The sequence below is a fragment of the Sus scrofa genome, chromosome 15 (genome assembly GCF_000003025.6).
Source record: "Sus scrofa isolate TJ Tabasco breed Duroc chromosome 15, Sscrofa11.1, whole genome shotgun sequence".
Classification (NCBI taxonomy): domain Eukaryota; kingdom Metazoa; phylum Chordata; class Mammalia; order Artiodactyla; family Suidae; genus Sus; species Sus scrofa.
In genome coordinates, this window is record NC_010457.5 from 113,209,826 (window position 1) to 113,233,551 (window position 23,726).

Below are 23,726 nucleotides of genomic sequence, written 5' to 3' on the forward strand. Positions count from 1 at the left end.
AAGATGTTTAGGAATGTAATTTACTGAGGAAATACATTAATTTGAATAATTTTGTTTATTGAATTAAAGTGTTTAGAATTTTTTTTCTCCCATGGTAATTCTAAGTCAGGTGATCTGGCACAGCCTCTAATCTTATTGGTACTAGAATATGACTTGTCTCCTGGACTTTGAATTGTCTTTTCTTCAGAGGAGATAAGGAAAAGTCTCTTATCTTAGGTCTGTGAGAAACACAGAGTCCAGTATCAAGGTAGCAGAGTAGTTATTTTCCCAGACTTAGCACAAGGTTTTCAAGCCTGAAGAAAAAGATTAATCTCCTTAAAAAAAGGACTTTCCTAACTTGGGTCTGGACATGGCAATCCTGTTTCCAGCCATCCTGTCTATAAGCTTTAGCAGTCAAAACTTTGTTTGCTTTGATTTTGATGTCGCTCATCTTTTCTTAGCTGCTCATATTCAAGATTTGGAAAAGAAAGAACAGTGGTGAGCTGAGTAATTCATTGGATTCTGATGAGGAGCTCTTGAGAAATTTTATTATTCCTGAGTTATAAATCCTTGTAACTTTGGGTATGAACCTTTACTTTTTTCTCTGCCATTTAGTAATTATAGTTTGGTGTTCTTATGATAGTAGCTGTAAATTTATAATTTCATTGCTGAGTTTTATTTATTTTAAAATTTGTAATTTTAAAATATGTCTTATGTGCTTATAATTCAATATTAGCCTAAATTTATTTAAAGTACACTTTATCATAAACTTGTCTACTTTTCATGTGTTTTTCAGAAAGCATTTGCTTTCTTAAAGACCTTGATATTGGATTTCATGGTTTATACCTTGTTCCTTTTCATCACATGTGGAGTGGATATTTATAATTTCCTCTAGTTAATCTGTTCAGTGTTAATCACTAACCCTTTAGCCAAAATTGGCTGGGGAAGATGTGCTGTTCTTTTTGTTTTATTGAGAAGTTATTGGATCTGAAGTGGATTCTAGGGTGTAGGTCAACTCCTTTGGGAAATGAAAGATGATCTGAGAGCTTTTTATTTTGTAAAGTGCATTAACAGATGATCACATTTCATCTTGGGAATGCTACAGGAGAGGAATATTGATTTGGCCTCAGATTTCATCAGGTAAAATACTGCATCATCTTATGTTGGGTCTTACAGGTCTTGAGTTTCTTAGGTCTTTAGCTCTTTTTGTTAGCGTTTATTGTTCAATCTTGAGAGTAGAAAATAGATATCACATGTCTTTTTAAGAATAAAATTGAAAGGCTTCAGGGGTGACCTTTTAGGGGTCAACTCTGTGTTCGAGTCTTATTTCTCTTCTAGGATTTAGCACCTTCTTTGGTACATAGAATTCCAGGAATAAATATTGAAGGAAATGATTAGAGAATTAACGATCATTTATGGCCTATGAGAGGTCACGGTTGCTACTGTTCCAATTTATTGATATAAAACAGAGACAATGAAGAAACTAGGATTACACAACATGAATTAGATATGAAAGAGCCTAACCTGGTGGAAAAGAGTATATATTGTATTTTTGCTTTGTGCTGAAGCCCAGAAGCAGTGTGGAGCTTTTTAACGATTTTTATCAAGAAAGTATCAGTGTATGAAATAAGAGTATGTAAATAGCAACTTAACTGTATGGTATAAGATGTAGATAAATTCATAAAGTAGGATTTCACATGGGTTTGAAGGATTGGCAGGTTATAGACAAGCTGAGAAAATTAACAAATATACAGCCTCAGATTTCACTAGGTAAAATATTGCATCATCTTATGTTGGCTAAATGATTCATAGCATGTTTTCGTTAATCAACATGCTTTTGTTAATCAACATGCTCATAGTTTTCTCCACCAACTCTATAAAGAGAAAACATCAGTAGACAGAAGTTGTGTGGTCTTTGACACCATTAGCAGTGCATCAAGCCACTGTGAGCATTTACATTTACACATTTTAAATGTCTTATAAACATTCCTCTTTTGATTCCGCTTTTTCCTTGCTTCTTCTGCTCCTTCTTTCTCATCCTAAGTATTTTCTCTGGTGAAATCTGGGTGGCAGGATGAGGAGGAAGAGAGAAAAAATAATTAGACATGAGGAATACTAAGGTGCTTTGGATACTAGCTAGTGGCCATAGCCGAAGGTGTTGAAAGAATGTCAGTAGAACTGGACCCTCCTATTATTGAATGGTTCTGGTCTCTGCCAGGAGATAGTCTTAGGCGTCAATGTTAATGTTTTAAAATTTGCATAGGATTTTGCCTTGATTCCTTATAGTATCATTGTGATATAGCTGTATGTCCTACCTTCAGTGTTCAAGAGTCATCTTGGCCTGTTACCATCCCTGCCCTACATCCTTGTGTCTACCCAGAAGCTGAGCCAAAGACTCTACTTATAAACTGCAAGGACTAAAAATAACAGCTAAAAAAATGATGGTGCTTCATAGACATATTTGCTGATTTTTTTTTTTTGTCAGCATGATAAACAACTTTTATTTAATGTAAACATTATTTTCTAAAAAGCACTTTCTCTTTAAAAGACTGATTTTCATCGAAATTCATGCAGGCCTTTAAGCAGAGAGTTAGCAACAGAGACAGTTTGCAAAATATGTAGCCAATTCAGGGTTTAATTTCGAGTCATTAAAATTTTTCTTCTCAAATTTGAGTTCTGTCTTTACAGTTCACTGGGATATCTCGATTTGCTTTTACGTATCATCAAACTATGTGTTGGGATATTGTCACAGTAAAGAAATTTCTAATTTTTCTTACCCCATACATTAAAAATGAAAGTAAAAAGAGTTATGTTGTCTAGTGGATAGTAATTCTTTTCAGATAATGTTCATAAAATGATCATTAGATCACAAGTGCTCTTATTTGCATATGAATGGGGAAATTAAAAGACACTCCTAGAAGACCTTTAGTTGAAGGTTTCAGTAACTTTAATTTGATATGAAGTCTTCAAAACTTATATGAATAGAAAAGTAAGAAAAAAATGATGTCCTAATAAAAGGCCTGTCGTTCATTTAAAGCTGTGTCACACAGTCAGTTTATTTAGAGGGTGTGTAATTTTACTATTTGTTAATTTGGAGAACTAGATATATTTTTGAGAGGCTCCTTCATTTGTGTTGGGAGTAGCAATATTTTATAACCAATCTATGTCCCTGAAAACTCTGTATCTATCTTTGTTATAATAAAGAAGTATTGATTAATTAAACAAGTGCTAATTAATTCTGTTAAATAATAAAAAAAGTAGACCACTTATGAACAAGTGACTTTTAAAGTCAGTCTTTAATAATTTGAGGAATGCAGTCACCAATTTTAGTATAAATATTATGCTAACTTGACAACTCTTTCTTCCCTTGAGTTGCATATTTTGATGTACTATACAGAGTAACTAACATATTACTAATATTTCTTCCTTCATACAACTTTTTTCTTTCATTTATCTTACTTTTTACAAAGGTCTAATTATTCCCTTTGTAGGATTTTTTTTACTGATTGACCTCAGCTTCTAATCCCAGTCAGTTAGCTTTTAAAAACAAATTTTTGAAAGCTTGACACAGCCTTCAACTTTCTAATGTTCAATCCTTTGCTTTTTCAGTCCACAAAGTTTTCAAGAATATTCTCTTAAAATGGTCAAACCTTTAATTTGAGTTCAGTTAGCAATTGGCATTATGTATTTCCCTCTTATCAACTAAGGATAATCTTGATTAAGTCAAGTAGAGGTTAAAAATAATGACATCAAAGAAAGAATACCAGAATAAAACATTTAATTCTTCAACACCCCAGAGAGTGTCAGGAGTTAAAATCCAAATAAGCACTTTTTACTTTTAGCAGTTTGCAGAATTCAAGGAACAGGGTGTTTTTTTCTCTTTTTTCTCCTTTCCTCTGTCTCATTTTTTTATCCCCCCCAGGACATTGCTTTTCTTCAAAAATTTTTTAACCTCAATAAAATAAAAGAAGTCCCCCCCTCCCCAACCTCTCCCCGCCTTTCAATGACCTGACTTAGAAATCTCGAAATCTGGAAGAAGAAATAGCTGTATGATTCATTCAGCGGAATTTGCAATAATAGTTTCGGAAGACGGACATTGTTTCTGATTGTTAGAAGAGCAGAACACATCTTCCTGGAACAAGTTCCTTTGAAAACAAGAGGTCATGGTGAAATCAGATTTAATGTAACAGATGTACTATAAGAGGGGGTAGAGGAGATATGTGCGTGAGTGACCTGCTTTTAGTTTTAAAAAAAAAAGCCTTCTACGTCATTCCAGTGTAACCTGTTGCCCCTTACTTTACCAGTTCGGTAATTTCAAGACATGTTGCACAACTTGCTTCTTTGTGATCCTCAAATATATTTAATTTAAAGAGGGTCCAGTACTCTCCCAGCCCATGACCTGGATTGCGGTAGGTAACCTGTTCTCATGGCCCCACAGATTCGCTCTTTAGAGCCTTGCAAAATCTTTTGTGTTTACTCTTGGCAAAAGTTAAGAATTAACAAGCCTATCAGAGCTGTTCATTCTGTTCCGCACATTAGAAGATGATTTTGTTGCAGTGATAATCATTGTGCAAAAAAGGCTGATGATGAATTAAAATTTTAAATTTTCCTTAGAAATGTTTTACTCTTTAGAATGACAATTGCCTAATGATTTAGCCATTATATTTTATGAAATTTATGTTGTAGGTGTGTTTAGGTCAAAAATTAAAGAAAAAAAACCATCTCAGGCCAACATTAAGTGTAGAGTTTGATTTTATGTAGTTATTAATTTCTTTCACTAACTACTCCATTATTTACAAAATTATTTCTATGTAAAATGTAATAATTGTTAGGAAGTTATATTTCTACAGTGATTTCTGCTAAAGGTTTTAAACTTAGTTTTAAATAAATCAAAACTAATGAGATGACTTTGGCTCATTTAAAAATCTCAAATCTATAAAACAAAGCAAATGGAAAAGATTATTTTAAAAATCACTTTTAGCTATATAAAATACCTATTACATAATTTTTAAGTTCTTTATTTGATAAGAATTTAGGCAATACATTGAAGAAGAGATTGACTTTCTACAAAGTGCCTTTTAGTAGAAAACAATCCTATTTCCTGATATACAGTATCTGAAACATAGAAAGTACTCCGTTAATTCTACCTGAATTGTTATTTTTAGCAATTTTAAACTTTATGAGCAATCATGAAAATTCAGTGGCATTAAATCACTCAAATTCTAAAATAACTGCAAGCAATAGGATGTAACATAGAAAAACATAAAATTTTCTTTGCTATTTTAGGTAACTCTGGCTGAATCAGTTAGCCAACTAGAACTATGACTACCAGGCTGATTAGTTCTACTAGATAGATGAAAGAATTTATAGTTTTATTTTGATATTACCTTCATTTTTCTATTATTTTAATTTTAAAATAACAAATCAGAGAAGTTATGTATACTTTCTTTTCCCTCATTATTTGATTTTTACTGAAGTTACATTTTACTCATTTCCAGGTAATTTCATAGTATTTCTGAGTATTGCTGCTTCTACAATCATACATTCTTCCTATGAAATTGATCTTACCAGCTTACTCTTTGTAAGTCATTTCATGTTGTTGCCTCTCTTTTTCCCAGGTATATTTGACATGCTGGAAAGAGGATGGATGTTGGCTAAGAACTGAGTTCTGATCTTGGCTTTCCAAATTATTAGCTGTGTGTTCATGGGCAAACTACTTAACTCTCTGGGACTCACTCATCATCTTCATCTTATTTAAAGTAGAGATAGTGTTAACCATGCTTAGTACAGAGATTGCTTTTAAGGTTAACAAATAAGGCATGTCAAAAGCCTAGCTCAGCAGATGGCACATAGTAGGTGATCAACAAATGACAAATTCCTCAACTTTTAGGCAGGATCATATTTATCATCATTAGGCTCATTAAAATTGATTTACTTAAATACTTATTTGCACTTACTGGCATAATAGCAAGTGATGTTTTATGGTTATAAATTCCAGTGTTAGAGCTTCTATTGTAGGATTTTAAAAAATTACTTAAGAATTTCCTTTCTTTTCAATTTTTTAAAAGACTTTTGGGAAGATTGAAAGATCTTGATTAGGAATCCTACATGACATAGTTTTAAATTTGTAGTCATCTTGTGGTAAAAACTTCATTATTTGTGTTTCAGGTTATTCAATATTTAACTTTCCTGTGAAATTTGAGTTTTCTTTCTTAGATTTTGCTCTAAATTCTGCTTTCTAAGTATGATTTATGATTTAATGATTTACAGCTTTAATGATTACACCTTACTATGACTGAATTTGAATAGTTGCTATACTTTATGACTGCTACATATCCTTTTTGGCCCTTTTCTATATTATAAGTTCTCCACAACTTGTATTTGCAGCTTGTTTTTCTCCTTTTTTGGACTTGTACTTGACCTCACTTTGGTTGCACTTTACTCTGTTTGTATTTGACTATGTCTTCAGCTTGCCAAGGTCACTGTGAATTCTGAATCAGCTTTCTAAGGTATTGTCCACTCTGTTCTCATCCCACAAATACCTAAAAAGCTTTGCTTACTCATTGGGTAATTTACTACATCCTCCTACATTTAAATACATTCTCTAGCAAATGTGTACACACCTAATAATGGTCTAGAATATATACTCAATGCTCTTAAATTAAAATAGATTGTGTCTAACATTTTTACATTGTCTAGTAATAGGGTCTCTTTTTTAAAGGCAGAAATTGGTATGACGAGATTTATTCTTCACAAATATAAGCTTCTTGTACCAGCTAGCCTCTTCTATTTAAGGTTTTTTTCAAATGGGGTCTTATAAATGATAGCTTTTTTTTTTATTATTGTAGAATATGATCACATGTGCCTTGGATTTTAATGTGTAAAACCATTTTTTACAAGGTCTCTTTTCCAGCTTTATTTTTTCACCTTCTTTAAATCACTTCAGCCTTTATGCTATCAAATATTAGATTGATAAGCACAGTCATGAATATTGGCTTTTCATTTTCTATTCCTCAAAATACCAATTGGATCTTAATGAATATGTCTTACTCGATTGGATTTTCAAATACATCTGGTTGTTTAAAAATCCCATCATCTAATAACCTAATATCTATTGTCATTATTGACAAATCTTACCCCTGGCCAAACTTTATATGGGGAGTCCTTTTACCAGCTTATTCTAGTTTCTATGAGAGAAAGTTTATGCTTTTTATGTAGATTCAAATCCACATCACTTTCCTTAAAGAGTAGGCCTTTTTTTTTTTTTTTTTCCCCATATCCTCACTTGTGGCAGTGTTCTTTGTTATATTAGGTTAAAAAAAATCAGAATTGAGCCATTGTAATTTCGTCTACCTTTTCTATCCTGTTTTCATGAATCCTTGTTCAAACACAAAGTGGAATTTTCTTTTGAAGAGAGGGGGTCTTTATCTTTTACTCTGAATTTACTTGCTCTCCAAACATATCTTGCTTCTTGCTTTATCTATCTCTTGAAAATAACCTTTTGTAGATTTCTTAATTGACAGCTCTCTTTTCCTATTCCTGAACATCTTTATTTCCTTTTTTGTTCATATGACATAATTTTATTTGTTTGCTTAAATAACATCATTGATCAGGCAGGAAACTCAGTACACAGGAATTCATTCATTCATTCATTTAGTCATTTTTCAGAAGCACCTCTACATGCTTGCTATATTAAAGACTTTTTGAAAGGTGCCTCACTTTCTTAGAGTTGTCTCTGATTCATTACTTAGCAAGACACATTCCAAGAAGGCTGTTGGCAGTTTCTGTACTTTTTAAGAAGGAATTACTAATACCATTATTTTCTCTTTATTCCAAAACCTAGGGCTTTTGTTATTCAGTTTGAGCTGATCTCATTTTTTCCCAGTTGGTAGCAGGTGTCCCTTGATTATATCAATGGATTGTCCAAATGAAGAGTACAAAAAAAATTAGTACAAAAACAGGCTGGCAATTGAGTGTTTGTGTTTCCTTTTAACAGGTTTTCTTGATCATTAATGGGAATGGCTTAATGGAAACAAAAAGTTGTGTGAAAAAAAGAATAAATAGTACAAAATAAAAGCATATGGAAATGTTTGACTTTACTAGTAATTTAAAATTCAATTGAAAACAATATATCATTTCCTGTGCTGAAATAAGCAAATAGAAGATAATATCTAAAGTTGATGAGGATGTATTGAAAGAGACACTCACATATTGTGATTGATATATAAATGGGTACATTCTTTTTGGAAAGAAATTTGGCAATATTTATAAAAGATGGCAATGTTGATATGTATTATAGCAACAACAGAAGCAATGAAAATGAAATATTTTGCAGCTGTTTCAATTAAAGTTTGAAAAGAACATACAATAAAATTGAATATACTTTTTAAATGTAATATTACCTCACAAAAGCCTAAGTTGATCACTATTTTCAAAACTATGACTTACTTAGAGGAAGATATGCTAAAATATTAACGAGGTTATGTTTGGGGAGTGAGTTATTACATATTTTCAATATTTTCCAAAAATTTCTTTAGATGAAAATACATACCACTTAGTACTTGATATAGTACCATTTTCAATACCAGATATCTTTTTTTTTTTTTTTTTTTTAGGGCCGCGCCCACGGCATATGGAGGTTCCCAGGAGAGGGGTCTAATCAGAGCTGTAGCTGCTGGCCCATACAAAAGCCACAGCAACGCGGGATCCGAGCCGAGTCTACGACTTAAACCATAGCTCACGACAACGCCGGATCCTTAACCCACTGAGCAAGGCCAGGGATTGAACCCACAACCTCATGTTCCTATTCGGATTCGTTAACTACTGAGCCACAACAGGAACTCCAATATCAGATATCTTAATGACAAAGCCATCTAATTAAGTCTTCGCAGGAATTTGGAAGGTCGAATGCTTCTATTTCTCTTAAGAAATGATAATTGTATTTGTTGAGGATGCTTCTTTTTCTTTCTAAATGTATAAAATATATATACATATATTTTAATCTCGATGTATATACACATATATACATCTTTATTCATATATCTATCTAAGGCATTTTCAATTTTTGGAAGAAATAAAATGCTTTATCAGCATCAGATAAAAAGTATCAGAATATTATTCATCAAAATTGAGAAATGTTTAATTTTAATAATTCTTAATTTTCCATATGGAGTTGTACAGAGGAAGGTAACCAGTGCTGTAAACTGATAACTATGATATATGTATTAATAGAAAAGAAGAGCTAAGTTATATATGATATTTTGTTCCTGCATCGCCATGAGCTGTGGTGTAGGTCACAGACGTGGCTCAGATCCTGCATTGCTGTGGCTGTAGTGTAGGCCAGTGGCTACAGCTCTGATTTGACCCCTAGCCTGGGAACCCCCATATGATGCGGGTGTGGCCCTAAAAAGACCAAAAAAAAATCCCAAAATGTAATATTTTTCTTTTTTGAATGAGTGACATATGATTAGAGGACCCTTAATGACCTGGTTCATACAAAATACATATCAAATACAGATTCCCCCAACCTTCCGTGTGTACATGTGTGCATGCCTTCACCCTGCTTAATTGTGTGTAGACAGCTTATATGAGGGTAGGCTCTATCAATGCAATCAGAGGAAAAAAATCCCAACTTGAAAAATTTATTTTTAAAATGTGTTGAAAAAAATCTCTTACAAAAGGGTATTATTTCCACTAAAATTTTTGTATCCCAAAGTTTTTGACCTCACTTTAGAAAACCATACACATAGTTCACTAGCCTCAACTGTTGTAAGTGGTTATGCAGCCACTTGCTAATGTCTTTTCCGTATTCAAGTTCTGGATTCCTCAAGACCCCAGTCATCATATTGAATCAAAGTTCACCGACTAAAGGGAGGAAACATACCACAAGATTCACTGCATGGCTACCTCTGGGTAATAGGGCTGTGACTTTAAAATTTATTGAGCAGCTTAACAATTTTTCACGACAAGTATATATTTTTTTCCTAATTAGAGAAAGACACCCTCACTCTATGTATTTTATTTATATATATAGATAAGAATGAGACCAAGGCCTAATCTAGAATTGGACTAAGCTAGTTAGTACTCTTTTTAAGTTCTTAGTTCTCTTAAGTTGGGAGTTTTTCTTCCACTAATTTCATCTTCCTCCAGTTCATTTTCCATGGTCTTTCTGTTTTCCACACAAATTTCACCTTTGTTCAAAATATTTCCATGACTACCATGAACACTATTTATGGACTAAGATCAACCATTTTAAGACACACGAAGTCTTCCATGTTATGCTTCCTGGTTATTTATGCAAACTGTACCTAACAACTAGGCTTTATCAAACTGTTGCAGATTTTTTTTTAAAAATATGCCATGTGATCCATATGATATCATGTGTCTATGCTGTTGCTCAGGCTCTCTTTTCTGCTTTTTTTGCCCTTTGTCTACTTGGTATATGCTTTGCATCCTTCAAGATAATATGGTTCAATGAAATCCCGTATTTAATTTTTTATTGGACAGTCACAAGGAAGATAATCTTTTCCTTCCTTCCCTCCTTTCTTTTCCTCTCTTCCTTCCCCCACCCCTCCCTTTTCTCTTTCTTTCTCTTTTTCTTTCTTTCTCCATTGTATTTGGACACACTACCATAATATTACTTGTTAATTAGTTACATACAACAGATTGAGACTATTTTTTCAGTTTTCTATTATCAGGAGGTATGAAACATTCTCAGAGAATGTTTACACATGAATACGTTAAGTAAGATGAAAGAAGACTGAGTTTAAACTTTGTTCTTTAAAAAAAACCTTCACCTTCCCCCACCCTTATTTCTAGCACTCATTTTATATCAGTGAAATTTACAATCTCAATGCCATTCTATGTCATCTTTTCCATTATAAACAGTGCTAGGAGGGAGCTTTATTCCTTAGCCTCCTTTGCAAGTATATCAAAGGACAATACTGCAGTTCTTCCTAATCTACAAACATACATGACTTAAGGGAGAGCTTCCTCCAGCCAATGGAGACCCTTTGTATGCCTGATTAAACATGGGATTGAAGAGCTAAATGAATCAATTTCAACTCAGGTTGAAACACAGATATTCAGGTTTTGAGAGAATTTTATATGTAATGGTTTAACAACTTAAATCTTGATTTAGGAAGAATACTTATTCAAATAGATGTTTACCATTGTATCATATGCTTCTTACAAATTGGACAATTAAGAGGGATAGAAATAGGCTACTTTGCTCCAGGTATGTTTTAGTTAATATTACTGATGGCTGTAAACTTTAGAACACAAAACAATGCAATAGTAAGAATGTATGTACTACTTTATTAACTCAAAAAACCACAGTGTAGATAGGTTTGTTTTACATTTGTGGGGGAAAGCTTGTTCTGATGTCCATTTTACTACATGTGGTTTCCATTGTCTTTTTTCCAAGAAAATGGAAAGTCTTCAGTTTCTTTGGGAATTCAGGTTTTTTTTTTTTTTTAAGTCAAATTAGGCATCACAATTAACACAAGCAAAAATCCTTAGCATTATTAGAAAGTTGCTACTCTTTAATGTAATTAATACTCCTGAGGTGGTCCACTGTGCCTAGGTCATTCTTTTCAGCTGCATAAGCAATTCCTTTGACAGATGACTGGTTTCGCACAGGACTAGCATTATTTCAGCAGGGGAAGGTAGTGTTTGATGTGTTGCAATTTGTATTACATATCCATGGAACATCTCTGGACATTACCTCAGGGGGAGGGCTTAAGAGAAGGAGGAGCTATGGCCAAAGACATTTAATGACAGAATGAATGGAACTTCAAAGATCACTGTGCAGTTAGCCTTAAACACCTGACTGCACACTCTTCAGCTTCTTCATATTAAATAAAAAATCTTTTAGAACAATTCTCATAAAATATATGTAATTTCATTTAATTTTAGTCACAAATCAACATCTTCAAAATGACGAGGATTTTGACAGCTTGCAAAGTGGTGAAGACCTTGAAGACAGGTTTTGGCTTAACCAATGTGACTGTACACCATCAATGGAAAATTTCAAGACCTGGCATCAGGCTCCTTTCTGTCAAGGTAATATTCTCATTTTTGTTGTTTCCAATAAAATTGTATAGGATATAGTTATGCCTGAAGCAAAGTGTCACTGACAGAGGAAAAACATAGTTCTGAACTGCTAAATCATGAATACCTGTTTTCTTAAAAAATCTACAGAGTTAACGAATGATCACTTTTATCTGCTCTGAGTAAAATTTTGGCAATTTTCACCCAAGGTAAAGAATGATCACAATTGCTGTGAATATATAAAATGTAAGTGCTCTGTTTGGAAAACAAATATTTTTAAAGGCTATCAGGGCTCAGCCCAGACACTATTACTCATAGTTTGGGTTCAAACATGGAGTTGCTTATGTATGTATTAACTATATCCGACTAGGGAGTCTGCTAGGCCTCTATTTTATACGGGCTCACTGTAAATTTTTTGGGAAAATGTTTTGGAAGGAAAATATCAACATATCTACATTTTGATATTTGCAAACCATCATGTAGATACTGCTTTTGCTTTTTTATTTTCTCTCTTGGTCCTTCTTTTAGAGGGACAAATTTATTATTTTTATTTTGCGTACTAAGACACTGAGGCAACTAGCCGCTGTTAAGGCTATCTCTTTGAGTGTATATATAACTGAGGAGCATGTTCAGGAAGAGAACATGAAGTGCTCTTCTCCTGCTCCCACCACAGAGTTATGGAATTCTAGTACTCTTCCTGTCTATACTTCCCTATACTTTTATGAAGACATTTATTACCAGGGAAGTCTGATGTTATTCCAAGGGAATTTTGTCAATGAAAATCATCTTTAGTGAATACAAAATTTAAGTAATTACAGTAGCTTTAAATATATTGCTTCTATAGTAGTAAGAGCCATGCAAAGTGAAGTGGGAAAAAAAAAAACCTGTCTCTGTGGATGTAAAAATAGGTTCTAATAGTTTTGAGTGTTCTGCTTATGCATTGTGTGCTCAGTGGTTTAACTAAAAATCTTCCAAGTACTTCCCCAGCTTCTATTGCTTAGGCTGTTCAAGTAAGGAGACAGTAAGACTTTAGCCCTGTATGATCTCTGTAGGGCTAAGCCATGCCCATAGATTCTTGTGACCTCCAATGACAGGAATGGGAAAGAAATAGGAATGAGAAAAAAATTAAAAAAAGAGGAAGGAGGTGTGAAGGAGGAGGTGTCCTGAGCAGAGAGAGAAGGAGAGAAAAAGAGACAGCTCAAGATCTCAGGAGAAAGTTCAAGAAACTATTTTAAATGAAGAAACCCAGGAGCAACCATTTTCTAGGAATAAGTTTAATTGTAACAAGAGAGCCAAGAAAGGAGAGACGTTCTAAACTATCATCAAAGATACAGTGACTACATAGATGTTATGAGAGTAAATATTTGGTTTCAGTTTAGTGTTAGTAATATTTCAAGGGTGATAATATATCACGAGAGAATAAATAGCAAATAAATGAAAAAAATATTACCTAAAGTTAGATATGTTTTCTAAGACTTCAAAGTTATGTCCATCTAAATATCTTTTTCTTCTCTACAAAAATAGGTACATAGGGTTGGTGTATCTTCACCAGAAACAGAAATAGAAAATTAAAATGGTATAGATAGGACTCAGATTAGAAGCAAATTCCCCACTAATGTAATAAGGACTCTATACAACTACAACAAAATGGTTTAATTATGTGGCTGGACCCCTGTGAAAGTAGTTCTAGCTCATGGTGGCAGATCTGTTTTAAGGGCCTGCCAAACTTCACAGCTAAGAATGACAAATTTGTAGGAGGAATAAGCCATCATTTCATGGTGTAAAAGCCATTACTCACACTCAATCATTTCTGGCCAAAGTTCTGGAGGAATGCCAGCCATGAAAAATAGAAGTTCTTGAACTTCACAATACTGAATTAAAATTCTATATAGAAGTCCAAGGGGACTTGTGTTATTATTCACTTATTTTGAAACAGTCCTCTATCTACTTTTCTTCATGTCTTCACTTTTAAAATTCAACTCTCTTAGAAAGATATATTTGCACTTACTCTTTATACGGGCATCCTATCTTAAAAATAGTTAAAATCATTAGGATATGATTATATATGGTCAGTGAAGGGCAGTGAGAACAGTCACTAAAGGTTAGTAGCACTATAGCCAGTCATAGAGAGTAAATGGATTGTAAAGCTACCTTGCGATCAAATCTATAAACACCACACTGAATTGATTTCCTTTTCTATGACTTTGGAGGTCACTTTCCTCTTCCCTTGGTGTTGGACAAAAAGAGTGAGTTTGACGACAGCAGTGACACACTTGTACTTTTACGTGGCCCTTCCTCGTGTATTTGTTTATAGCTAATATTTGCATAGAGTGTACCTTGCCAGTAGACACAGTTGTATTTCATAAGAAAGAGGAAAGCATTTGAAGTTGCTCTACATTTTAAAGGAATTTTGTATCAAGGGTATACATGATCAATCACCATAACATACAAAAATCTTTAGAGATAGTAATCTTTTTCTATTAGCATTGCAAATGTTTAGTACTCATTATGACACTCAGCTTATTGTATTTGTGCAGTGGAAAACATACTGGATAGGAAGAAAAAAATCCAGATCTAACCTCTTTTGCAGCTATCAAAACTCTGAACTTAGTCAAGTCACATATACTCTCTGAACATAAATTTTGTCATCTGTAGTATGGGAACAATTCATTAATTACTCCAAGACCTGTGACCATTACCCATGATAAGTGTTTAAAAAGCCATAAAAGGCCCTAAAAGCAAAAATCTGGGTATTTGAGAAACCTTCTATTCTATACATTTTAGTAGAAGGATTTAAGAGTTAGGTCAGAGTTTCTTCACATTTTCATGGACTACAAGTTATTACAATGACAAGATATCTGATAAAAATTCTCAAATATATATAATGATGATTGTTTCACTTTTGCTTTTATATTAGACCTATCTCTAGGAATATATTGCTTATAATGAATTAGAATTATGGACTATGAAGCAAATAATCTTTTTTAACTATGGTAAATTCAATTTCAAAAGTCAGGTTGTACATCCTAATATTTAATTAATTAGTTAATTAAGGAAATAAATATGGATCTTCTACCCTCGGTGTTTACAGGTAGAATAATAAGTGGAAATGAATGGATAGTAAGTGGGTAGTCTCTGATAGGAGCAAACTTAAAAAATTCTGAGTTCACAAGTCTTGGAAAATCACCAAAACTAAATAGTTTTATTTTTACTTGCAAATGAATTTGGAAATCAAAGGTATTAAATTGAAAAGGTTAAGTTCCCTGTGAATAGAAAAGGATTCAATAAGTACTGCTCCTAACATTAATCCACTCATTTCTAAAAATGGTGACCTGTGTTATAATTAAGCCAGGAACCTAACAGTCCAAGTGTCCTTCTCTTGAGTACTTCAGATATGAATGAGCCCTAGGAATCATTATTCCCTTTGAAAGGTTTTCATTTTGTAAGATATTATGTCCTGATTCTAATATAGAAGTAGCTATTTAGCTCAACCTTGAAGAGCTATTGTCCTTTGATTATAAATTGGCAACTATGAAAACTCTTACAATTAGAATCATTTAGTTATATTGTAGTAGCTTTAAAGACATTCACAGGACATAGAATTCATTATTATATTGGAGCCTCTTTGTACATATTAGAGGTGGGGATAGAGGTAGGTTTATTACACCCTTTCAAGAATAGAATATCTATTGTATTAGACTTTTACTACTTATAGCTACATTTTAGGGCTGAATTTCATCCGCAATAATCCGTATTTTTGAAATAATAAATTGTATTCCAATCCCAAATGAGCTGTTTCGGAATTAGTTTGGGTAATTAGTCCACCATGTTTTTGGTAGACAATATTTCATTAATTGGGGGATGGCATCTCTTTTGAACATTTTTGTTATGTACTCTACCTTCTATATTCTCCTTTCTAAAGAACAGACTCGTTTGTTTGTCATTAACAGTGTCTTGATACTTTGAGCTTCTTGCCAGAAAAAACCTTGGAAATGTTGTAATTTAACAGGGCTTAGATGAGGGTAGGCAAATAAGACACCTAAGGTGTGATACTGAGGAAGGCTCTCACTACCAGGCCCGTGGTTGCCTCCTTGGACATGGTTGCCTCCTTGGATGTTGTGCCCTAGACAACTCGCTGGCCTTACCCTGATCCCAGTTTTAGGTTGGGAGCTGAGGATTCTGGCTGGGGAAATGCCAGAAGAACTAGCACGAGTCTTGGCCACATACTTTCCTTTCTTGCTGATGGGACTTTGAGTTTCTATTTAACCATGCTTAGCCAGACTTACTGATAATTTCAACACAGATTTAGATCCTGCTGCTATGGAAAGAGTGAACATTCCTCTGTTCTTATGTCTTCATTAGACTTTCTTCATATTTCCGACTTGTGTCAAAGGTTGGAGGATGTAGTAGAGTCTCCAATATTTCTTGGGCAATGGTCATACCAAAGCTCACTTCAAGGAATTTGCTATGCAAGACTGAATGTCTTTGATGTGACCAGTATTTTCCATGGTCTTTTCAATGACTGAGGGTTGAAGAAAGCTACAGGTGTCAGGTAGGCTTAGTGTTGGACTTCTCAGCCCTAGCAATCTCTAGATTTTATTTGATTTCCTTCATCTGGTCTAAATGAGTTCAACTCATAAAAATATTTTCAAGTCTCCTCTATTCTTTTTTTTTTCCAACTTAATAAATGCCCTATATTGACCTTTAAAATTTCACAGGAAGGTTATTGGCTAATGTGAGGTTCTAACAAATGAATCAATACAGTTGTTATATAGCTGAGAATTTTACTGAATAAATTTCTTCTATGACGTAGAACTAAATTTAAGACTACAATAGTTTATAACCATAAAGTCAAGACCCCTCCCAGATTCAGAACAATTTAATACATAGATGCCAATTAAGTGCCTGTTAAAAGCCTACACTTTATAAATGTATTTTGTGATGGAAAATTTTATGAATACTTTTATTTATAATAAGAACTATAACTGGAATAAAAATTACTTATGAATCTGATTTTTTTTTTTTTTTTTTTTTTGCTTTTTGCCTTTTCTAGGGCTGTTCCTGTGGCATATGGAGGTTCCCAGGCTAGGGGTCTAATCAGACCTGTAGCCACTGGCCTATGCCAGAGCCACAGCAACGCAGAATCTGAGCCGCGCCTGTGACCTACACCACAGCTCATGTCAATGCTGGATCCTTTACCCACTGAGCGAGGCCACAGATTGAACCCATAACCTCATGGTTCCTAGTCAGATTTGTTAACCACTGAGCCACAATGGGAACTCCTAAATCTGATTAATTTTTAAATAAATATCCAGTATATAGAAGTATATGAGTAAATTAACCTTATAATCCCCCTCACCAACATTGGATTATGTTTAACCAAAGGTAGGTGACTTAATATTAACTTAGGATGTTGTAAGACTATTAACTTAAGATGTTGTAAGGCTTAATTGATTACTGCTGTTATAGTACTTTGAAATCCTGACGTCATAGGCATTGTAACTACAGAGAAGCCTCATTAAGTATTCTAGAGGTGGCAAATTGTGTTGTAATTGTGAATTTTAAGTATCCATATTTTTAAAGTATTGACTTAATAGTGAAAAATAAGATTTTATTTGCTAATAAAGAGTACTTCAATATTTTAACTTTTTACCTTATTATCTATGCAATAATAAAATAAAATAAATTCTGGCTTTAAGCTTCCTACCTTCCAAAGCTTAGTTCAGATTTATTTTATTTTTTAAGAGGGTGAGTACTGATATGAACCAATAGCTAAGAAACCTCAGGTAAGTCAGAAATCAAATATGTGACATAAAGCTTTAGAACTTGGTAAAAATGGAAATAAACACATGGGCTTACTGCTTTTTCTGATATGCAAATAAGTTACATAGACAAATGATTTAACAGCAATATAGTCACAGTAAATAATTTTTATTTCCATAATATTCCAATAACCCACTAGTTTAAGGGGATTATTGTTGCTATAATGTTTTATATTCAAACCTTTAATGGAATTTATTTCTAAATTAGCTTGAGTCTTTACATCCAGAACACTTTGCTGGTGAATTCTCATACCCAGGGGGAAGAAACAGTACTGTCCCTCCCATTTTATAGATGTGTAAGTGCTGTGGTTAACAGAGGAACACACAGATGTGAATATACATGTAACAAATCTGGGCAGAATTTTAATCAGGCCTCAAACATCGTACGGATTTTTTTAGGTTGACTTTTTGTCAGTGTGCTTACCTGTGAATCTGAAGCCAGAGGTGTTTTTCCATCTGGCTTCAGAATGCTCTAAATAGTTTCTCCTGATGTAATTTTCTTTCTTACTCAAGAGCCCATTTATATACCGTACTTTATCTCAATCCAAACTAAACTAGATTTTTATTTTCTTTTCCTTTTTTTCGGTTCCATTTTGAGGACAGGTTGTTTAAATCAAAGAATTAGTGAGAACTCCTTTATATGGCCACCAGTAATTCTATAAACATAATATTTTAGGGCATCACTGTTTGGTTGACACTTTTCTTCCGCTTTAATTAAAATATTGTCATATGTTTATAACAAAACATGTTGTTTTCCAGTTTTTAATGTGTTTCTTTCTCCTGTAAGCTCCACACATATATAAAGTCTCATGTGGTGGGTGTTTACCATAAGCAATTTTGACTCCAAGAAAAGTCTTGTTTTGACTTATTTGAACAAAAGGATTTCCAAAGAAAACTGGCTCAAAGTAAAGGATCAATATTCTCGAAGTTAATCCAGAATGATGCTGGGATGTGGGACTGTAAATGAGCAAGAGGTGGATGATTTTCATAACATCACACACTGATATTAGGCAAAGGAAGAACCTAACAGTAATAAAAAACACTTGCTCTTTCAAAACTTTTATAGGTTAAATTATAAATGCTTTTTGAATTTGACTGTTCCTTCTTAAGATGAAGCGCTCTGAATCAGTTGAGCATAGCATCAGAGACCCATTTTCAAAGCTTTCTGAAAGGGAATTTAGTTGTTTGACTCCTACTAATGGTTGTTGCATTGTTCTTATCCTGGAAAATACTTTGAAACATCTACTTTTTAAACAGGAACAAACTGGGAATATTAGGGGGTAAAATCCTGGTAATTTATTTGTGGTCCCATAAAGCTAATCAGTCATCTTAGGAAATGAAAATAGACCCATAAATATTGGTTTACAGTGAATTTTAATTAAAAAAATTAAAAAACCCGAAGAGTTGAGATATTTAGGGAAAATATAAGAAGATCTACTTGCAGTATCACATTCTTGAAATATCATTAAAGAATATATGACATGGTAAAACAATAATAGCCACATCTGCAGCATATAAGCCAACAAATAAATAGGGAATTTGTTATAATTTCTACTTATATGTAATCATCCTTACAAAATACATTTTCTTCAGAAATTACATAAAGTTTGTGAAAGACTCCCTAGGCTTTAGAAATACTAGATGGAACATTGTGAAAGATTACCCAGTTTGTTAAAAATGCCTATTTTTAAAGCAATCTAGTGGTAGGGATAATACAGATATGTAATTCAGTTTAAAGAAAAATGAAATTACAAAATAAAAGATTAAAAATGAAGTAATTACATATACACAGGAAACTTAAGAAGGTCCTTTGACATGAACTACAAAAATTGACATACACATGTTATCTTTAACTACCCTCTTCAGAATTAATTATACAAATATTTATTGAGTACCAAGTATGTATTAGCACTATAGATAAACCTCAGAAACAAAAATGGAAATATAGCAGCCTCACTTTTTTTTAGAGGGGGACAAAAATGGATTAATTCTTAGTTATAGACTATTTGGGAATTGGCATAGAAATGGAATATTATGAGACTGCATCAGTAAAGTAAAACAAACACATTACTAACATACAGTAAAATTTGATAAGCATTTTAGATGAAAAGTAAAAAGAATGATTGGGTTATATATGCTGAGTCCAATTTTATTTTTTTTCCCCAGTGATGGAAGCTTACATTTCTGTTAACATTAGATAATCAATTTTACTTTATTATGGTCAGAACACTTAACATGAGGTCCACCTTCTTTACCAATTTTTAAGTTTGCAATGCAGTTTTGTTACAGTAAATCACTAGAACTTTGTAAATAAACTATAATAGAAAAAATAAAAATCTTAAAAAAATAATAAATAAATAAATCACTAGAACTTATTCACCATTAACATTGAGATTTTATGTCTGTTGATTAGTAACTCCCCATTAACCCCCTTCTCTTAGCCCCTGACAACTATAGTTCTTCTAAGAATTTGACTATTTCAGATGTGTCAGATAAGTGAAATCATGCAGTATTTGTCCTTCTATGACTGGTTTATTTCACTTAGCATAATGTCCTTGAGGTTTATTCATGCTATCATATATGGCAGGATTTCCTTCTTTTTCAAGGCTGAGTAATATTCCATTGCATGTATATTCCACGTTTTCTTTATCCATTCATCCACTGATAGACGTTTAGGTTGTTTCCATTCTTGGCTATTGTGAAAAGTGCTGTGATGAACAGTGCAGTGCACATATATCTTTGAGATCCCAACTTCAGTTCTTTGGATAAGTATCTGGAAGGAGGATTGCTAAACCAGAGTACCAATTTTAATTTTTTTTGAGAATTCTACATACCGTTTTCCATAGTGGCTGTACTGTTTTGCATTATTATTAACAGTGGAATTATACTTAAATAATAATTAAGTAACTTTATTACCTAGCCTATAGGACCAGATGTGATTTTAAAGCTTTATTCCTAAGATATGTTAGGAAAAGATGCCAAAGGGAGAGAGACTAAAACTCTAAAATCTTACTATTAGAATTAATATCTTTGAGATTTGAAATATTTAAGACTCACACTACCAGAAAATATTGATTTAGAAAGAGTTCAACCAAAAATAAAACAAATTGAATTTTAAAATGTGATTACAAATAAATATTATATCAAATGTGAAATGAAAACATAAATGTTTAATATTTTCGGTATGAAAAGAAATACTGGGGAAGAGGTATGTAGAGTAAGAGAGTATATGCTTTTATTGTTTTCTGTTGTAACTTTTCCTCTTTCCCTGAATTCATTGTTTAATCGTTTAGCTATACACTGCTAAATAGTAGATTATATGACAAAAATAATTTTAGAAAGGTGTGAATAAAGCTTAATTATGATGTAATAGCTTTATAAAAAGGAATTGCTGTACTCACATCTCTACTTGGTGGAATATGGAAGAGAAAATACTATTGAAGCAGGTGTTCTTTATTCCCTTAACTAGTTTCTCAGGAAATAAATCACGTGGAATTAAATATAGCTATAAATTGCCCATTTCTTCTTACATTGTAAATAGAGCCTGAGAGGAGTAGTTAAAATATAACTGGAGCAAAGCAGGAGTGCAATTTGCAAGCCTGTAGTGTCTCAGAGAAATAAAAATAGAATTATGCAGCATCTTTGCCACTGGATAGCCATTCATCCATCCATCCATCTATTCATTCATTCATACTTTCGTTTATCCATTCATTCAATCAGTATTTGCTAGGTATATATTACTCATAGGATTCCAGAAGTGATAATTAATCACACCTCCTCTTCAATCTCTAAATTTAAAATCAATTGAAAAAACAAGACATGATGTTCAAATAGATAGAGATCCTAATATCAGCCCTATTACAGTTAAACCTATTTGGAAAATAGGACCTACATCTACAACCATTGGCTTCTTAGAACCCCCATTCCCTGAGTAAAATGTATTTACTAACAAGTGCAGATCCCCACCTTGATGAGCAACTGTGAACAGGTTTCTTTGAGAAGAGAGTTACATAGGGTTGACCCAGTCTTGCTCAATTCCATTTCCCCAAATCACCAAATACACCTGTTATTCTCCCTTATGGACCTGGGGTTAAGTGATCTTTCCAAAATCTCTGAAAGTTAGCTGCTTGAGCCAAGATCTGAATTCAGATGTGCCAGATTCTGTGTTATGTGCTGGTGATACTGTGTTGGACAGAAAAGGCAGGGTCTCTGTCTTTGATGTTGTCTGGTGTTGAATATAATCTTACTGAGGAAGTATATGTGGCTATAGGGCAGTAAATTATATAAGGGACAATTTTTATTTAGCCTTAACTTTAGAAGTGACAAGTCCTTCAATGCCTATTTAATTAATGTACAAATTTGGTTAGCTTCAATTTCTAGTAAGAGGTAGAATTTGGATATTTGGGGAGAAGAGAGGGCAGGAAAGAGGATAAGAACTTGGGCATACCTTAGTCACTTGGTCTAGTAGTCTTCAAGATTTGTTTTTCTGACAAAATCTCCAAAGACATCTACAGAACTGACCTTTGATGCACACCAATTTATCCAGAGTATAAAACCAAAACCCAAAATAAGCAAACAAAGAAACAAACCAAAAAATGAATGAAATCCATATTTCAGCAGACAGGGTATGGGAGGAAAGAGAAAGCCAGATGGTGAAAGGTGGAAGAAGTGATTAAAATTACTCTCTCCAGCCCAACCTACTTCATTTATATCCCGTCTTTTTTCCTTACACAGGGCACAATTTTAAACAGTTCCTAATGGGTAGAGCTATGTATAGATTGGAATAATGGGGCCAAGATAGAGGAAGTGATTGCCTTAGTCTATGAATTTTTTTTTTCTCCTAAAGCATCTGCTCTTCTCATTGCTTTTCTCCAGAAGTTTGTCCTCTTTATACTTAAAATAATTCCTCCCCTGGTTGGATGGAAAATTATACTCTACTCTTATGTGGAAATATCTTTCTAAACTGATTTGCAATTTAGATTATGAGTGTATAAGCAAATTTGGGCAATAGTTATTTAGGGAATAGTGAGAAATATGTATGTAAAATGGATACTTATCTTTTAAAATCTGTGTTCTAAGTGTTTGCTAAACCCAATGTCCTTGACCTTATTGAAATGAGATTTCCAGATAAAAGATTAAAGTTTCTGTTCCCCTTGTGGTAATGTTCCTATTGTTATCTTTAGTGAACTGTGTATATTTGGGTTGATAAATATCATTGAGTAGAGAAAAAGATTGATTAATGAAAGCAGTTTAAATATCTCAGTTTTTAAGATGAAGCCTAGTATAAATACAACCTAATACTTCTTTGTTATAGTTCAACATTTTATTGTCAGTTTGGTTGAGTCAATAAGAATAAAAGCTAACAACATCAACAACATCTAACTAGTACTTTGACTTCGAGTTACATGTAAAATTAGATAATGAATTGAAATTTAAATTTTTCTAATTGGCTATGATTTTGAGAGTTGAAGAATATTCTTATAATTTCATATGCACTTAAATAGTGATAAAGAATTAGAATATAATGAAAATGAGTACCCAATTAAAATGAAGCCACTAAGTGGATCCTATCACATGCAGAATTGAATATACATGAAGGTTTTACTAAGAGAAGTTGTTAGACTATTAGTAAGAGATCCAAAGGTGAAAAAGTAAAATGAAGAGCTATACGGACATATTAAAAGAATTGGGCTGCTTATTCCAGACCAAGGGAAAAAAGTAAAACAAAGAAAAAAAATCCCAAAGTAGGCATCTGCAAAAAAATGCTTATATAAGTGTTCATATTTTGGAAAGGTAACAGTTGTTCTCCCATGTCTGGTGAGAGCAAACCAAACAAAATCTCTCAATTCCACCAAAAGGGAGTCAGATTAAACT

General features: G+C 33.1%; 1 protein-coding gene across 1 annotated transcript in view; it reads left to right on the forward strand.

The window, feature by feature from the left end:
• CPS1 (carbamoyl-phosphate synthase 1) overlaps window positions 213–23,726 on the forward strand; it is a 129,049-nt gene continuing 105,535 nt past the window's right edge. Inside the window, 3 exon segments of the mRNA XM_005672159.3 lie at window positions 213–561; window positions 5,478–5,560; window positions 11,896–12,042. Coding sequence (XP_005672216.2) covers window positions 11,917–12,042 — 126 coding nt within the window. The 5' untranslated portion in view covers window positions 213–561; window positions 5,478–5,560; window positions 11,896–11,916.